Source organism: Leucoraja erinacea, unplaced genomic scaffold, assembly GCF_028641065.1.
Source record: "Leucoraja erinacea ecotype New England unplaced genomic scaffold, Leri_hhj_1 Leri_68S, whole genome shotgun sequence".
Lineage (NCBI taxonomy): Eukaryota > Metazoa > Chordata > Chondrichthyes > Rajiformes > Rajidae > Leucoraja > Leucoraja erinaceus.
In genome coordinates this window covers 429457-449217 of record NW_026576608.1, presented here as the reverse complement: position 1 = coordinate 449217, position 19761 = coordinate 429457, and the positions used below count along the sequence as shown (strand labels likewise).

The 19761-nt window shown below is 48.5% G+C and overlaps 1 protein-coding gene across 1 annotated transcript in view; it reads left to right on the top strand.

Moving 5' to 3' along the window:
- LOC129694493 (dedicator of cytokinesis protein 2-like) overlaps positions 1–19761 on the top strand; it is a 186251-nt gene that overhangs the window by 106005 nt on the left and 60485 nt on the right. The window contains exons 12-13 of the mRNA XM_055631210.1: positions 12397–12497; positions 17617–17751. Of these exons, the coding sequence (XP_055487185.1) occupies positions 12397–12497; positions 17617–17751 (236 nt within the window). The remainder of the gene's footprint in view (positions 1–12396; positions 12498–17616; positions 17752–19761) is intronic.

Sequence of the window (19761 nt, the reverse complement as noted above, 5' to 3'; positions counted from 1 at the left end):
GTGGCTGTGTGAAATGAGCTTCCAGTGAAGGTGGTGGAGGCAGGTTCGTTTTTATCATTTAAAAATAAATTGGATAGTTATATGGATGGGAAGGGAATGGAGGGTTATGGTCTGAGCGCAGGTATATGAGACTAGGGGAGATTATGTGTTCGGCACGGACTAGAAGGGTCGAGATGGCCTGTTTCCGTGCAGTAATTGTTATAATTGTTATATGGTTATATGGTTATATGGGTATATGCACAGAATTGTTTTGCCCAGAGTTGGGGAATCGAGAACCAGAGGATGTACGTTCATGGTGGTGGGGGGGGGGGGAGATTTAATAAGAACCTGTGAGGAAATATTTAACACAGAGACAGGCACTATCACACATCCAAGAAACATGTTGACAGGTAGGTGGATAGGACATGTTTGGAGCAATATGGCCCAGGTGGGACTAGCGTAGATGTCGGCATAGGCAAGTTGGGCCGAAGGGCCTGTTTCCACGCTGTGCGACTCTTTGTGAGGTGACGTTTAAGATCGTGGCCCTTCGTCAGACTCCAGAGACGCTGACTGATCTGCTGCGGTACTCCAGCACTCCAGCCAGCATTTGCAGTTCTATGTTTCTATATATAAATGAAACATAGAATCATAGAAACATAGAAAATAGGTGCAGGAGTAGGCCATTTGGCCCTTCGAGCCTGCACCGCCATTCAATATGATCATGGCTGATCATCCAACTCAGTATCCCGTACCTGCCTTCTCTCCATACCCCCTGATCCCTTTAGCCACAAGGGCCACATCTAACTCCCTCTTAAATATAGCCAATGAACTGGCCTCGACTACCTTCTGTGGCAGAGAGTTCCAGAGATTCACCACTCTCTGTGTGAAAAATGTTTTTCTCATCTCGGTCCTAAAAGATTTCCCCCTTATCCTTAAACCGTGACCCCTAGTTCTGGACTTCCCCAACATCGGGAACAATCTTCCTGCATCTAGCCTGTCCAACCCCTTAAGAATTTTGTAAGTTTCTATAAGATCCCCCCTCAATCTTCTAAATTCTAGCGAGTACAAACCGAGTCTATACAGTTTTCATATGAAAGTGCTGACATCCCAGGACTGTAAATCTGCTGTAATTGGAGACTGAGTTATTCCCCTCTGCAAGGGTCCACATTTGACTTCAAGGTGAAGTGGTGCTGAGCCTCTCAATCAGAGGCTGCACACAAAACCATGCTTTGGAAACACAGATGCATTGGGAGGGGGTGGGATGGGGGGGGGGGGGGGGAGATGGGGGGGGGGGGGGGGGGGGGGGGTGACCAGAGTTAAGGGATTTAACATTCCCAGGGCAACAAGGCAAGCCAAAAAAAAAATGAAAGTGCGTTTCACCACAGATTTACAGAAATCCTCCATTTCAATCATCAAGAAGGATTTAAGCTGTGATTTTTTTCTCATCTCTGACAGCAGAGGGACAATGGGAGATCGGAGATTTTATTTTGTTATATTTAGCTCCTGGGTTGCTATGGTAACTTAAATTAAGGGATACCCCTGGACTAGTTTCAAACCATCTGGTGTTACTCAGCAGAATTCATTCGAAGATAGTGTGCTTGCTTTTTATATTTGATGCCGATTTAAACATTTATTTGACGATAGTGGATGTTTTATACCAGTCGTGGAAAGAGTAAATGACTGGGATCTGCTGGGAGTTTGCTGAACACTTGTCTTGGCCTCCATTGGAGTCTGCATTGGTTTCAATTTGTACTTACTCTGCCACAGAAGGTAGTCGAGGCCAGTTCATTGGCTATATTTAAGAGGGAGTTAGATGTGGCCCTTGTGGCTAAAGGAATCAGGGGGTATGGAGAGAAGGCAGGTACGGGATACTGAGTTGGATGATCAGCCATGATCATATTGAGTGGCGGTGCAGGCTCGAAGGGCCGAATGGCCTACTCCTGCACCTAATTTCTATGTTTCTATCATAGAACAGAGGAGGTAGTTGAGGCAGGTACCATCGCAACGTTTAAGAGACATTTGGACAGCTGCATGGATAGGACAGGTGTGGAGGGATATGGGCCAAACACAGGCAGGTGGGACTAGTATAGATGCGGCATGTTGGTCGGTGTAGGGCAAGATGGGCCGAAGGACCTGTTTCCATGCTTTATGACTGTGACTGGAAGCTGGAGGGCAACTCTTTTCACTCAGAGGGTGCTGGGTGTATGGAACGAGCTGCCAGAGGAGGTCAGAAGAAGGGTTTTGGCCCGAAACGTTGCCTATTTCCTTCGCTCCATAGATGCTGCTGCACCCGCTGAGTTTCTCCAGCACTTTTGTCTGCCAGAGGAGGCAGCATTTAAAAGATACTCAGACAGGTACATCGAGCGAAAAGGTTTCGAGGAATTTGGATTATTGTCTATTGTCTATTGTCTATTGGCCAAATGCAGGCAAATGGGACTAATTGAAAGATTAGTCCTAGATGGGCCATCTGAATCAGTATGGACGAGTTGGGCTGAGGTTTCTGCAACGTATGACTATGATTGAAAAATAAATAATTTCACAAACTCACAACCCTCAGGTAACACCTTAAGAGTTCATGTCATAGAAGCTGAATTAGGCCATTCGGTCCATCAAGTCTACTCCACCATTCAATCATGGCTGATCTATCTTTCCATTTCCCTGCCTTCTCCCCATAGCCCCTGACACCCGTACTAATGAAGAATCTGTCAATCTCCACCTTAAAAATATCTATGTTTCTATGTTTCTATCCATTGACTTGGCCTCCACAGATTCACCATCCTTTTTTTAAAAAATCAATTCCTCCTCATCTCCTGTCTAAAGGTATGTCCTTTTATTTTGAGGCTGTGCCCTCTGATCCTAGACTCTCCCACTAGTGGAACCATCCTCCTCACATTTACACTCTCCAGGCCTTTCAATGCTTTTAGTCATTAATTGATGGCTGGAATCAAGTCAAGTCAAGTATCCTTTATTGTCATTCAGACTTTTCTGTCTGAATGAAATTTTGTGCCTTGCAGTCATAACATAGAATAAAATAACAGAACACACACTTAACACAGTTTAACATCCACCACAGTGAGTCTGCCAGGCACCTCCTCACTGTGATGGAAGGCAAATGTCTTAAAGTGTATTGTTAAGTGTATTGGATCCTGGAGTCTTACTGTTACAGAAGACAAATCATTGTGCTGACTTTCTATAAGTCCTTTTATTTAATTGAATACCACAGTTTGTTCATTTAATTTAACTCTGCCTTAAAGTTGTTCGGAGAATTGGCTCATACTGTTCTCTGAGGAAAAGAGTTTCAAAGATTCATCTCTCTCTTTAAAATTAAAATGAAGAAGTTAAAAATAATTCATCTTTAGACAATAGACAGTAGACAAAAGGTGCAGGAGGAGGCCATTTGGCCCTTCGAGCCAGCACCGCCATTCAATGTGATCATGGCAGCATAGTGGGGCAACTGATAATGCTGATGCCTCACAGAGCCAGAGATCTGGGTTCGATCCTGACCTTCTCGGGTGCTCTCATTGTGTGGAGTTTGCCCGTTCTCCCTGAGATTGCATTGGGTTTCCGCAGGGTATTCCAGTTTCTTCCCATATCCCAAAAGCTTGCGGGTTTGGAGGTGAATTGGCCCTCTGTCAAATTGCCCCCTAGTTTGTAGTGCCCCTAGGGCGTGTCTGAAGAAGGGTCTCGACCCGAAACGTCACCCATTCCTTCTCTCCAGAGATGCTGCCTGTCCCGCTGAGTTACCATATAACCATATAACAATTTACAGCACGGAAACAGGCCATCTCGACCCTTCTAGTCCGTGCCGAACACGTAATCTCCCCTAGTCCCATCTACCTGCGCTCAGACCATAACCCTCCATTCCCTTCCCATCCATATAACTATCCAATTTATTTTTAAATGATAAAAACAAACCTGCCTCCACCACCTTCACTGGAAGCTCATTCCACACAGCTACCACTCTCTGAGTAAAGAAGTTCCCCCTCATGTTACCCCTAAACTTCAGTCCCTTAATTCTCAAGTTATGTCCCCTTGTTTGAATCTTCCCTACTCTCAGTGGGAAAAGCTTTTCCACGTCAACTCTGTCTATCCCTCTCATCATTTTAAAAACCTCTATCAAGTCCCCCCTTAACCTTCTGCGCTCCAAAGAATAAAGCCCTAACTTGTTCAACCTTTCTCTGTAACTTAGTTGCTGAAACCCAGGCAACATTCTAGTAAATCTCCTCTGTACTCTCTCTATTTTGTTGACATCCTTCCGATAATTAGGCGACCAAAATTGTACACCATATTCCAGAATTGGCCTCACCAATGCCTTGTACAATTTTAACATTACATCCCAACTTACTCCAGCTTTTTGTGGCTATCTTTGATTTTAACCAGCATCTGCAGTTCTTTCCTACACCTAGAGTGTAGATTGTGGATACAGAAGTGGGAAAACATAGAACTAGTATGAACAATTGATCAATGGACAATGTGGACTCGGTGGGCTGAAGGGCCTGTTTCCATGCTGTGTATCTAAAATAGAACCATAGAAAATAGGTGCAGGAGTAGGCTATTTGGTCATTCAATATGAATGATCATGGCTGATCATCCAAAATTAGTACCCTGTTCCTGCTTTCCCCCCATATCCCTTGATTCCGTTAGCCCCAAGAGCTAAATCTAACTCTCTCTTGAAAACATCCAGTTATTTGGCCTCCACTGACTTCTGTGGCAGATAATTCCACAGATTCACAACTCTCTGGGTGAAAAGGTTTTTCCTCATCTCAGTCCTAAATGGCCTACCCCATATTCTTAAACTGTGATCCCTGGTTCTGGACTCCCCCATCATTGGGAACATTTTTCCTGCATCTGGCCTGTCCAATCCCTTAAGAATTGTAAAAGTTTCTATAAGATACCCTCTCATCCTTCTAAATTCCAGTGAATATGTCCAGTCAATAGACAATAGACAATAGGTGCAGGAGTCGGCCATTCGTCCCTTCGAGCCAGCACTGCCATTCAATGTGATCATGGCTGATCATCCACAATCAGTACCCCGTTCCTGCCTTCTCCCCATATCCCCTGACTCCACTATCTTTAAGAGCCCTATCTAGCTCTCTCTTGAAAGTATCCAGAGAACCGGCCTCCACCGCCCTCTGAGGCAGAGAATTCCACAGATTCATATCTCTCTGTGTGAAATTTATCATTGATCCGTTTATAAGCCTATTCGATCCATTGTCCAGTAGGTAAGCCGGTGATACCTACATTTAAAACAGTGGAATCGTACTTTTAGATTCCCTCACAAGAGAAAATATCCTCTCTGCACAATCCCTCAGGTTTAAATATGTTTCAATCCAGTCCTTTTTCATTCTTCAAAACCCTAGCCTGTCCAAGTAAGAATTTCATTGTTCTGACTGGGACATATGACAATAAAACACTCTTGACTCTTGACTGTCCTTTAAGACAACAACCCACCTCAAGAGATTAGTCTGGTGATTAGGTTTGTCAACTGTCCTAATCAGCCGGGACATCCCGTATATTGGGCTAAATTGGTTTGATCCGTACGGGACCGCCCTTGTCCCGTATTTGACTGCCACTAATCGAGTCGAGGGGACTGTCGGGTCGGAGCGCCGTGTCCGGTCCCCGCCTCACTCGTCCCGACGTAGTGCAGCCCATGGAGTGCAGCTGCAGCAGCAGCGCCTCGCCCGTGGCCCCGTCGGTCGGCAGCCCAGCCAGCTGTCCGACCTTCAGACCGTTAAGGGCCGGTCCCACTTGAGCGTAATTTGCGCCTCATTTAAGAGACATCATTTACATGTCACAATGCACGACACGTGCGCATGGCGTGCATGATGCGCGCTTGGTGTGTGGTGCGGTGTGGTGGCGCGGTAGCGCGCGGCGCCCCAGGATTTTCGGATTCTCTAAATCCTCGCGCACCACCTGCGTGACGCACAAGTGGGACAGGCCCTTAACTTACCGCCGACACCACCAGCCCACCTTCTCATGGCCGACCATCGGGTCACCAGTTGGATGGGGCGCCAGACTTTGCGTGCGACGTCGAGCGGCCCGGGCCAAAACTCCTCAGCTGGTCACTGGCTGGGCTTTGTGTGCAGTCCGGCACCCGTGCCAACTCATCATTCACCCAGCCACGGCCGAGTCGGTCAATAAATTGCCGTGAGGAATTTGTCCCTTATTTTTGACCTCTTGTCCCTTATTTGGGAGTGAGAAAGTCGGCAACCCTATCAGTGGGAACAAAGGTATTATTGAGTACAAAGATTGGGGCATTATGATGTACAGTGGGCATCACAGAAGTGTGAAAACACACACCTCCAGGCTCAGGGACAGTTTCGTCCCAGCTGCTATCAGGCAACTGAATCATCCTACCACACCCAGAGAACAGTGCTGAACTACTATCTTCCTCATTGGTGACCCTTGGACTATCTTTGATCGGACTTTACTGGCTTTACCTTGCCGATTCCCGTATCATGTATCAAAACACTGTAAATGGCTCGATTGTAACGATGTATTGTCTTTCCGCTGACTGATATCTTGCACTACACGTTATACTCTTTGTCGTATCTGTACACTGTGGATGGTTTGATTGTAATAGTGTTTTCGCTAACTGGATAGCACGCAACAAAAAAGTGTTTCACTGCACTTCGGCACACGTGACAATAAAATAAACTAGACGAATTAGGCTGCAGCGGTAGAGTTGCAATGACCCGATCCTCACTACTGGCGCTGTCTGTACAGAGTTTGCACGTTCTTCTTGTGACTGTTTGGGTTTTCTCTGGGTGCTCCAGTTTCCTCCCACACACCAAAGACGTATAGGTTTGTAGGTAGACACAAAAGGCTGGAGTAACTCAGCGGGTGAGGCAGCATCTCTGGCGAGAAGGAATGGGCGATGTTTTGGGTCAAGACCCTTCTTCAGACTGATGTCAGGGGAGTGGACTGGACAGAGATAGAATGTAGTCGGAGACTAAGAGTGGCGGGAGAACTGGGAAGGGGGAGGGGATGGAGAAAGAGGGAAAGCAAGGGCTACCTGAAGTTAGAGAAGTCAATGTTCATACCGCTGGGCTGTAAGCTACCCAAACACAATATGAGGTGCTGTTCCTCAAAGGTGCTGGGCCTGACTGACAATGACGGAGGCCCAGGACAGAAAGTATGAACATTGACTTCTCTAACTTCAGATAGTCTTTGCTATCTTGATGTTTGTCTGCATTGTGCATTCCAAGGATCCTGAATGGTTATCAAATCCACCAGTTGTGAATCTTTGAAAGACACATAGTCAAGTCAAGTCAAGTCACATTTATTTATATAGCACATTTAAAAAAGCAACTCTCGTTGGCCAAAGTGCTTTACATTTGTTATAAGAATAGTATAAACAAACAAACTACATACATATATATACATATAGCCCTCGCTCAGTGGACGTCAGGAAAGGCTTGGGAGTATAGATACGTTTTTAGTCTTGACTTAAATGAGTGGATGGAGGGGGCAGTTCTGATGGGAAGGGGGGATGCTGTTCCACAGTCTAGGAGCTGCAACCGCAAAGGCACGGTCGCCCCTGAGCTTATGCCTAGACCGCGGGATGTTCAGTAACCCCAAGTCGGCCGATCTGAGGGGCCTGGAGGTGGAGTGGTGGGTGAGAAGACTTTTAATGTAGGAGCGGGCAAGCCCATTGAGGGCTTTGTAGACATAGAGGAGGGTCTTGAAATGTATACGGAACCACAAGGGAGCCAGTGGAGAGAGGCCAGGATTGGGGTGATGTGGTCCCTTTTTCGGGTGCCCGTCAAAAGTCTCGCTGCGATGTTTTGGACCAGTTGCAGGCGGGACAGGGAAGATTGGCTGATGCCAGTGTAAAGGGAGTTGCAGTAATCTAGGCGGGAGGAGATTAATGTGTGGATGATCTTTTCGAGGTCATCAAACTGGAGGAATTGTATTATTTTAGCTATCGTCCGAAGCTGAAAGAAGCTAGCTTTTACCATGGCCGTGCTGAGTCAAATATCCCACCAAAGTGCTGGAGTAACTCATCGAGTCAGGCAGCATCTCAGGAAAACATTAATTGGTTCCATATACCTACCACACTTTGTGTAAAAAAAAATGTTGCCCACTCAGGTTCCAATTAAATCTTCCCCCCCCCCCCTTCGCCTTAAACCTATGCCCCCAGATCCTCGATTCCTCAACTGTGGGAATATAGTCATAAGGCCATAGAGTATCACAGCATGGAAACTCCACTTGCCCATACCGGCCAACATGTCCCATCTCCACTAGTCCCACCTGCGTGCGTTTGGCCCGTATCCATCTAAACTTGTTCAATCCATGTACCTGTCTGAGTGAAACATATAAGATTGTTAAGGGCTTGGACACATTAGAGGCAGGAAACATGTTCCCGATGTTGGGGGAGTCCAGAACCAGGGGCCACACAGTTGAAGAATAAGGAGTAAGCCATTTGGAACGGAGACGAGGAAACACTTTTTCTCACAGAGAGTGGTGAGTCTGTGGAATTCTCTGCCTCAGAGGGCGGTGGAGGCAGGTTCTCTGGATGCTTTCAAGAGAGAGCTAGATAGGGCTCTTAAAGATAGCGGAGTCAGGGGATATGGGGAGAAGGCAGGAACGGGGTACTGATTGGGGATGATCAGCCATGATCACATTGAATGGCGGTGCTGGCTTGAAGGGCCTAATGGCCTACTCCTGCACCTATTGTCTATTGTCTGAATGTTTCCTAAGCATATTCCACTCATAAATAAATAAATGCCTTTCACGATCTTGTACACCTCTACAAGATCACCCCTCATCTTCCTGCGCTCTGATGAATAAAGTCCTAACCTGCTCAACCTCCTCTTATTGTAGCTGAAGCCCTGGGGCCCTGGCAACATCCTCGTAAATTCTTCTCTCACCCTCTCCAGCTTGTTGGAGAAATGTAATTCCATTTAATTCACAATCCATTCATTCATTGTCCATCACTTTGGATCAGCGGCCAGCGCAACACCTCGCCTCATGAATTTCCCTTCTTCTTCGGGGTGCCCGCGGGGACAGGAACTCAAAGACAATTACAGAGCAAGGCTAACAGAAGCCTGTATCAGCTCAGCTGTGTTAGCTGTTCAGGTACGAGCAGGAGCTCGAGTCAATTTTAAATTGTTCCTTCCCGAATCTCCAAAGGAAATAAATCTAGCGCTGGGGTATTCCGCTAAACTCACAAGCAGGGCTGAGATTGGAAATGATCCACGTTGGTTTGAAAGGGGGTAATTGGCGTGGCATCAAATATTAGTGATCAATTACATTTGGTGTTGGAGGCAAAGTGCCAGATTACAAAATGTGTTGAGTCGGTTGAATTGGATCTGGGAGACGGATAATCCCTAAACTGCAAGGGTCACGGAGCCAGGGGGATGGCATGCCACACACGGTGGCGCAGCGGTAAGGTCACTGCCTCGCAGCGCCAGAGACCCGGGTTCGATCCTGACCACGGGTGCTGTCTGCACGGAGTTTGCACGTTCTCCCTGAGACCCTGTAGCAGGGACTGTCGCAATGTTTATCAATGAATGAATCTCTTTATTGTCATTGCACATGGTACAATGAAATTTAAAAGTCAATCCCACGGTGCGATTCACAAGAGCAATTTTAAATATATAAGAAAAGGTAAAAATATATACATATTAAAAAAAAATTACAGATAAATACCAATAGCAGCTGAGGTAGAGCCATTCAGTTGAATGTGAGTGTTATTTCTTATTTTGCATTATTAAGTTCACGTATGGCTATGGGGTAGAAACTGTCTGTTTGTGCGAGTTTTGAAAGACCTGAACCGTCTGCCAGAGGGCAGCAGGTGGAACAGGTTGTGTCCAGGGTGGGAAGGGTCCTTCAGCATGTTGGCTGCCCTGCCAAGGCAGCGAGAGCTGAAGATGTCCTTCAGGGAAGGCAGTGGGCAGCCAGTGATTTTTTGTGCGGTGTGGATCAAACATTTACACGGGTACATGGATCGGACAGGTTTAGAGGGATATGGGCCAAACGCAGGCAGGCGTAACTATTGTTGATGGGATGGTGAGGGGAAGTTGGGCAGAAGGTCCTGTTTCCACACTGTATGACTTGACTCTGTGACCGCGTGGGTTTTCTCCGGGTGCTCCGGTTTCCTCCCACATTCCAAAGACGTGCAGGTTTGTAGATTAATTGGCCTCTGTAAATTGTTCCCTGTTGTGTATGATAGAACTAGTGTAGGGGTGATCACTAGTCAGTGCAGAGTTGGTGGGCCTGTTTGGAAAGAGGATGTACTTGCTTACAGACAGGAAGAGACACAGCAGGTGCCTACAGATAGGAAGTGACATAGCTGGCGTCCTGGTGCCGTAGCAACAACCTAGAGCTCAATGCTCTTAAGACAGTGGAATTGATTGAAGACTTCAGGAGAGCTCCCCCTCCCCTCACCCCACTCACCATCAACAACACCACAGTCACATCTGTGGAGTCCTTTAATCTCCATCATCTCCAAGGACCTTAAGTGGGGGGCTACCATCAACTCCACAGTCAAAAAGGCCCAACAGAGGATGTACTTCCTGCGGCAGCTGAGGAAGCACAATCTGCCACAGGCAATGATGGTCCAATTCTACACGGCCATCGTAGAGTCTGTCCTCACCTTCTCCATCATGGTCTGGTTTGGCTCAGCCACCAAGCACGACATCCGGAGGCTGCAGCGAATTGTCCGATCAGCAGAGAAGATTATTGGCTGCAGCCTTCCCTCCATTGATGAACTGTACACTGCAAGGGCCAGGAAGCGAGCGGGCAAGATCATCTCTGACCCCTCTCACCCTGGCCACAAACTCTTTGAATCACTTCCCTCTGGAAGGCGACTCCGGACTGTCAAAGCTGCCACAGCCAGCCATAAAGTTTTTATCCACGAGTAGTAGGTGTACCAAACAGCCAAAAATCTGTAGTCTCCCTTTGATCTGGTATTTTATTTAATTCACATGTTTAATCGATAATGTTTTATTATTAATATTTGGTGTTTTATGTGTGATTCCTAACTGTCACTGTATGTCATGTTGTCACTTGCGGATGGAGCACCAAGGCAAATTCCTTGTATGTGAATACTTGGCCAATAAACTTATTAATTCATGCTTTTATTCATTCATTCGTTCATTCCACACTGTATCGCCTATACCAAACTAAACTAAACTAAACCTGTTAAATGAGCAGCGAAGTTATAGTGGGGATGCTGGTGCAAATATCTGCTATTTTATTGCCCCTGTCTGTGTCTCTGGAGTTCCAATCACAACCTCTAAATACAGTGAAGTGTGAGGTGTTGAGATGAAAAGATAGAATACGTGAGACAAAAGGATTGAAGCGTTATGAATTGTGAAGCTAGAGGAATGAATATGGGTGGAGAGGGAAGAGGAGGGGAGCAATAGGTTTGAGTCCAAGTGGGGGAGAGACAGAGACAGGGCCGGTGGGCGGGGAAGGAGCTGGGATTTTCATAAACCTCCAGTTCCTTGTTTCTGTATTATATTAGACTAAGTGGGACCTGTTGGGTCTCTGTCACATGAGAGGCCTGGTCCCCCAACGCAACCCTTTCCTCAATGCAATATTCCGCCACTCACCCGATCCCCCAATGCAAACGGCCCCCCCAATGCAATATTGCACCACTCACGCATAGCCCCCAACTGGGCAGGCACGGCTCATTTCCCCTCATCCCCAGCACTCCCTCCCCCTCCTCTTCATCCTCCCTCTTCTTTCCCCTCTCCTCCTCTCCCCAAGTCCCTCCTTCACCTCTCCCTCCCTCTCCTTTCCCCTACCCTCAGTCATTCCCTCCCTCCCTCCATAACCCTCCTCCACACACTCCCTCCTCACTCCCCCTTCCAATTTCCTCCCCCTATCCCCCCCCCCCCCTCCCCCCCCCCCCGCTTCCCCACCCCTCCCCCCCCCCCCCCCCACTATCCCTCCTGACCACCCCCACTGCCCTCCTCTCCCTCTATCCCCCACTCCTCCCTCCTCCTCCTCTCCATCTATTCCCCTTCCTCCCCCACTCTCCTCACCTCCCCCCCACTTTCCCCCTCTCCCTCAATCCCCCCTATAAATCAGACCGGCAAAGTTTGCCATGGAGGAGATGCCGATGGCCCGGCAGGCGGCTCAGTGGTTAAAGTTGCTGCCTCTCAGCGCCAGAGACCCGGGTTCGATCCCGGCTGCGGGTGCTGTCTGCACGGAGTTCGTACGTTCTGCCCGTGACCTGCGTGGATTTTCTACGGGTACTCCGGGGTTTCCTCCCACACTCCAAAGACGTGCAGGTTTGTATGTTAATTGGTTGGGGTAAAACTGTAAATGGTTGGTACTGTCTGTAGGAAAGTGCAAGTGTGCGGGGATCACTGCTCGGCACTGTCTCGGTAGGCTGGAAGGCTTGTATCCACTCTGTACCTCTCAACACAACTGACTTCTATTTCACCCTTGTTGTGATTGCAGGTGTTTCTCATTGGGCTGATAGCAGACAGGAAGTTCCAACACTTCAATGCTGTTCTGGAAGCTTACATTCGACAGCACTTCAGTGCTACCTTGGCTTACAAGTACGTTGACAAAAAGTGATGTGTGTTCATTCATTCAATGAATCATTGAGTATCATTGAAGTTGGTCGTCAAGTAGATCATTTGAATAACATTGGCTTTTCTTCGATTTGTGGCTCGGTGGCGCAGCGGTAGAGACCCGGGTTCCATCCTGACTACGGGTGCTGTCTGTACGGAGTTTGTACGTTCTCCCCGTGACCTGCGTGGGTTTTCTCCAGGGTCTCCTGTTTTCATCCACACTCCAAATACGTGCAGGTTTGTAGGTTAATTGGCTGGGTATAACTGTAAATTGTCCCTAGTGTGTATAGGATAGCGTAAGTGTGCGGGGATCGCTGGCCGGCATGGACTTAGTGAGCTGAAGGACCTGTTTCCGCGCTGTATCTCTAAAACTAAAAATAAGTGTTGGTGGTAAACTCATAATAGTTTTAGTTTAGTTTGGAGACACAGGGTGGAAAAAGGCCCTTCGGCCCTCGGAGTCCGTGCCGACCAGCGAGTACCTGTACACTAGTTCTATCCTACACACTAGGGACAATATACAGAAACCAATTGGCGTACAAACCTGTAAACCTGGAGTGTGGAGGGACACCGGAGCACCCAGAGAAAACCCACATGGTCACAGGGTGAACGTACAAACTCCGTACAGACAGCACCCGTAGTCAGGGTCGAACCCAGGTCTCTATCAGGCAGTAACTCTACCGCTGTGCCAGCGTGCTGCGCTGTGTGGTATACTATGCATCTGGCTATGTAATTCTTGCAGATTAGGAATTATCCTTCACCCCTTTCTAATTCAACCGATGTAATACATTTTGTAATCTCGCACTTTACCCCTCTGCGCCACTGTGCCACTGTGCCACTCGTTTGATTAGATCTTTCCTAAATTCATAATTTTTCTGTAACAGACACGTCAACAAAGCCAATGTTAGCCCTCCGTGTAATCCTTTGTCCCATTCCTTCACTTATTTCCCTTTGTCACAGAGTCAAAGAACATTAAACAGTATCATTACATTTTTTGTTTTTACAATTACAATACCGTTTATTGTCATTTGAACCTCAAATGAAGTTCAAACAAAATTTGGTTTCTGCAGTCATACAACAAGAAAAGAACCAAGACACACAATTAACACAATTTACACAAACATCCATCACAGTGAACCTCCTTCTCACTGTGATGGAAGGCAAAGTCTTGTTTCTCCCCTGCTCTCCATTCTTCTCCCGATGGCAAGTCCCGCGGCCGTTAAGTCCACGCCGGGCGATGTAAGGCCCTGCTCCGGGTCGCCTTCAACCCTGCGACTCGGGCTGGAGAAGTTGCCGTTGCGGGAGCTCCGAAAAGCGGTCTCCCACCAGGGACCCGCGAGCTCCCGATGTCACCGTGCACCGGGCCTGCAGCTGCAGCCTCCGAAGCTCCGGAGTCGGGCCGCAGCCGCAGGCCACCACCGCTCACCATGCTCCGATGCCGGCCAGCTCCACGATGGTGAGTCCGCAGGCTCCGCGACTGGAGCCCCCAGGTCATTCCAGTTGGAGGCCACTCCACGGTGCAAGGCCCCAACGACAACGGAGACCCGACAGGGAAAAGGTTTAAAGGGAAGTGATTTAAAAGTTTCCCCCACCCGCCCCACACATATACACAGTTAAAAACAATATATAAACCACGTCAAACTATACACTCAACGGGACTAAAAAATAAAAAAAGACAAATGGACTGCAGAGTCCGCTGCAAACGTCGATCGCGCAAGAATAAACCTATATTAGAATTAGAATTAGAATTAGATTCCTTTATTGTCATTCAGACCTTTCGGTCTGAACGAAAATACATTGCCTGCAGTCATACACGGAACCAATAATAACAAAACATACAATAAACACAAATTAAACATCCACCACAGTGAGTTCACCAAGCACATCCTCACTGTGATGGAGGCAAAGTCTTAGTCTCCGCCCCTTCCCTCCTTGTTCTCCCTCTGCGCTGAGGCGATCGATCCAGGCCGAAGATGCCGCCCTCCAGTCCAGCGGACCTCCGTGGTGATGTCGCCGCCCCCGAAAGCCGGAACGCCGTCTCCACAGCATCAGCTCCGGGCAGCCGCCGCAGCTCCGGGTCCCGCAGTCTCCGCTCCAGGCCGCCGCCCCAGCTCCAGGCCGCCGCCCCAGCTCCGGGTCCCGCAGTCTCCGCTCCAGGCCGCCGCCCCAGCTCCGGGCCGCCGCCCCAGCTCCGGGTCCCGCAGTCTCCGCTCCAGGCCGCCGCCCCAGCTCCAGCTCCGGGTCCCGCAGTCTCCGCTCCAGGCCGCCGCCCCAGCTCCGGGTCCCGCAGTCTCCGCTCCGGGCTCCGCCGCCCCAGCTCCGGGTCCCGCAGTCTCCGCTCCGGGCCGCTGCATCAGCTCTGGGTCCCGCAGTCTCCGCTCCGAGCCCCACTGCATCAGCTCCAGGCCACCGCCGAAAGCCAGAACTCCGCACCAGCAAGTCGGGCCACCGCTGCCTCAGCCCCGAAGACGGCCAGCCTCACGTTGGTGAGTCCTGGCTGGCTCTGCCTTCAGAGCCTCGGGGTCAGTCACAGGCTGGAGGCCGCCAGCTCCACCATTAGGCCTCAGCGCAGACGGAGGCAGAGAAGGGGGATACGACACGAAAAAGTCACATTAACCCGAAGGAAGAGACAGAGAACATGTTTCACCCCCCCACCCCCAACACAACCCAACAAACTAAAACTTAACCAAAACAAAACAAAAAAAACAACAGAAAAAAGTAAAGACGGACGGACTGCAGGCGAGCCGCAGCTATTAACAGCGCCGCCACTTCCGGAAATTTCCAGTCAAGTTGGAGGCAAGGCTCAGTGCTGCAGATGACAGAGCTGCTGCCTCACAGATGCAAGAAATTGCAGCCAATTGTGGCCATAGCCCAGGCCTTCACACAAACCAACCTCCCTTAGATTGACTCCATCTACACCTCACGCTGCCTCGGCAAGGCCAACAGCATCATCAAGGGCCAGTTGCACCCCGGCCACTCCCTCTTCTCCCCTCTCCCATCGGGCAAGAGGTACAGAAGTATGAAAACGCACACACCTCCAGATTCAGGGACAGTTTCTTCCCAGCTGTTATCAGGTAACAATCCTATTACCAACCAGAGAGCGGTCCTGGCCTCCCATCTACCTCATTGGAGACCCTCGTACTATCTTTACTGGACTTTATCTTGCACTAAACGTTATTCCCTATACCCTGTATCTGTACACTGCGGACAGCTGTAATCATGTATAGTTTCATTGTTTTTGAGCCTCAAACAGTGATCCACTAACCAGGCAAGTGGAATATATTCAAGGTTTCAAGGTCTGTTTATTTTCACATGTACCAATTAAGGTTCAGTGAAATTCAAATTGCCATACTAAAACAAAAAGCAACAACTACATAAAAGTTAACATAAACATCCACCACAGCGGATTCCCCACGCACCTCACTGTGATAGAAAGCAATAAAGTCAAATCTGCTTCCTCTTTTATTCTCCCGTGGTCGGGGCAGTCGAACCATCCGCAGTCGGGTGATCGAAGCCCCCATGTCAGGGTGATCGCAGCTCCTGTGTTGGGGTGATGGAAACTCCTGTGTCGGGGTGATTGAAACTCCAACGTCGGGGTGATCGAAACTCCAACGTCGGGGTGATCGAAACTCCTGTGTTGGGATGATGGAAACTCCTGTGTCGGGGTGATGGAAACTCCTGTGTCGGGGTGATCGAAACTCCTGTGTCGGGGTGATGGAAACTCCTGTGTCGGGGTGATGGAAACTCCTGTGTCGGGGTGATGGAAACTCCTGTGTCGGGGTGATGGAAACTCCTGTGTCGGGGTGATGGAAACTCCTGTGTCGGGGTGATGGAAACTCCTGTGTCGGGGTGATGGAAACTCCTGTGTCGGGGTGATGGAAACTCCTGTGTCGGGGTGATGGAAACTCCTGTGTCGGGGTGATGGAAACTCCTGTGTCGGGGTGATCGAAACTCCTGTGTCGGGGTGATCGAAACTCCCGCGTCAGGGTGGTCGAACCTCCTGCTGCTTGGACTTCACGAAGTCGGTCTCTACTCAGAGACCACAAGCTCCGTGACGTTACAGTTCCGCAGGGTCCCGTGCGCGGTAGAGCTCAGAGGTCGATCCCTGGCAAGGGGATCGCGGGCTCCATGATGTTACAGTCCCACGGTGGAGCTCTCGAAATCAGTCTCCAGCAAAGGCCGTCAACTCCTCCATGTTAGGCCGCAGTGGGGACGGAGATACCATACGGAGAAAAGTAAACGCATCTCCGTCGAGGTAAGAGATTAGAAAAAGTTTCCCCAAACTCCCCACCCCCACATAAAACAAGCTAAAGAACAATAAAAACATACATTTAACACGTACAAACAACACAACAAAGGAAGGGACAGACAGACTGTTGGAGAGGCAGCCATTACTGACGCCACCTGATGGTCTATTCCAACACACTTCTGACTTTACTATGGACTTCACTTACTGAGCAGACGAAGAACTTACTTTAAACTTTAGAGTTACAGCGCGGAAACAGGCCCTTTGCCCCACCGAGACCCCGCCGACCAGCGATCCCCATACTCCAGCACAATCCAACACACTAGCGACAATTTACAATTTTTACTGAAGCCAATTAACCTGCAAACCTGTACGTCTTTGGAGTGTGGGAGGATACCAGAGCACCCGGGGAAAACCCACACAGGTCACAGAGAGAACGTCCAAACTCCATACCGATACGACCCGTAGTCAGGATCGAACCCAGGTCACTGGCGCTGTGAGGCTGCAAACCTACTGCCGCGCCACTGTGCCACCGCTAAAATAGTCTTTCCGCTGACTGGATAGCAGGTGATCTTGGTACACGTGACAATAAATTGAACTAAAACCAAACTGATCAATATTTTTCATTCATTGTTCTATATCTCTCTACACAATCGTCTTGTTTCCCCAATCCCTAACCAGCCTGAAGAAGGTCCTCGACCTGAAATCTCACCCATTCCTTCTGTCCCGAGGCGCTGCCTGTCCCGCTGAGTTACTCCAGCATTTTGTGTCCATCTGACTGCTAAATATCACAGTGCATTGTTTGCTGAGTGTGATTTGGGATTATACTCTCTCTAAGGGTGACTCTCATTCTGGTTGTAGGAAGTTGCTGTCAGTGCTGACGGAGTATGTGGACACAGCGAGCCGCGGCCTCGACTGCGAGCCTCTCAAACGAGCATTCAAAGCATTGGAGTACATCTTTAAGTTCACCGTCCGTTCAAGATGCCTCTATTCGCAGTAAGTCCCTCCATTTCTCGGCCGTAGAAACATAGACAATAGGTGCAGGAGTAGGCCATTCGGCCCTTCCAACCAGCACCGCCATTCAATGTGATCATGGCTGATCATCCATAATCAGTACCCCGTTCCTGCCTTCTCCCTTTCTCCTTCGATTCCGTTAGCCCCAAGAGCGAAATCTAAGTTTCTCTTGAAAACATCCAGTGAATAAGTGAGTTCGGTATTCCGAAAAAACACAAGGAATCATGGGATTTGTCAAAGGTCACGAGCGATAAAAACTCTTGGCAACCGTGCACGGCATGGACACAGACGTGCGCCTCATCCGCAGCCAGGGTCGATCCCGGGGTCTCCGGCGCTGCAATCGCTGCTGGACCGCCACAGAACCATCCCCGTCCCCTCCCGAGTGCCCACCACCCCTCCACCCCGTCCCCCCCCCCCCCCCTCCCCCATCCAGGTGTTGGGAGTCTGACAGGAGCGACGCCCCCAGGCCCACAGCCAGCGTGGAGAAGCAGGTACTGTACATGGTTCATTGAACGTGTAGATAGGGTGGTCAAAACCTATTTCGGTGCTTTGGGCTTCATCAGTCAGAGCATTGAGTATAAACGTTGGGAGGTCATGGTGCAGTTGTATAAAACATTGGTGAGGCCACATTGAGAATATTTTTATTTTATTTATTTATTTATTATTTTTTATTTTTTATTTATTTTTTATTACCAGTACAGTAAATCACATTAATATATCGCATATATCTTATTACATTATGTTGTACCACTTCATTTTTTGAGCTTTAAAAGGGAAAGAAATAAAAGAAGTAAGGAAAGTAAGCAAGAATCGTGAAGGTGCAGGAAAGTGTTGGGAGAAGAGAACCCCTTAGGGAAGGAATTAGAGAAGGAAGTAAAGAAAAGAAATAAGACCCTAGAAAGAAAAGAAAAAAAAGAAGAAAGAAAAATCAATTGCTCTATTGTAACACAAAACTCCGCAAAAAAGGATATACCAACCATGTTTTTATTAAAAATGTATTTTATACCCCCCATTACCAGGTCCTGGTAGCCTTTATATTTTAACTTTGAGAATATTGTGGTCAGTAGCGGACACCATGTTATAGGACAGGTGTAAAGAGTGTGGAGAAGATTTACGAGGGTGTTGCCAGGACTCGAGTGCCTCAACTACGGAGAGAGGTTGAGCCTCCAAGGACTCTATACCATGGAGTGTAGGAGGATGAGAAGTGATCTTAGGGAGGTGTAAAACATCATGAAAGGAATAGATCGGGTAGACGCACAGTCTCTTGAGCAGAGTAGGGGAATCGAGGACCAGAGTGCATAGGTTTAAGGTGAGGGGGGAAAGATCCAGTAGGAACCTGAGGGGTATCTTTTTCATGCAAAGGGTGGTGAGCCTATGGAACAAGCTAGATGCAGGAAAAATGTTCCCAATGTTGGGCGAGTCCAGAACCAGGGGCCACAGTTTTAGAATAAAGGGGAGGTCATTTAAGACTGAGGTGAGAAAAAAACTTTTTCACCCAGAGAGTTGTGAATTTGTGGAATTCCCTGCCACAGAGGGCAGTGGAGGCCAAGTCACTGGATGGATTGAAGAGAGAGTTAGATAGAGCTCTAGGGGCTAGTGGAGTCAAGGGATATGGGGAGAAGGCAGGCACGGGTTATTGATAGGGGACGATCAGCCATGAGCACAATGAATGGCGGTGCTGGCTCGAAGGGCCGAATGGCCTTCTCCTGCACCTATTTTCTATGTTTCTATGTTTCTAAGCTGCAGGAGGAGGTAGTTGAGGCTGGTATTATCTCAACATTTAATAAACATTCAGATAGGTACATGGATAGGACAGGTTTGGATGGATATGGGCCAAATGCAGGCAAGTGGGGCTAGTATAGGTGGGACATGTTGGCTGGTGTGGGCATGTTGGGCCAAAGGACCTGTTTCCACGCTGTAAGACTCTATGATTCTACAATACATTGTGATAAAAAAATGCTAGACATGAAAAACAATCCAGCTGTTCACAGG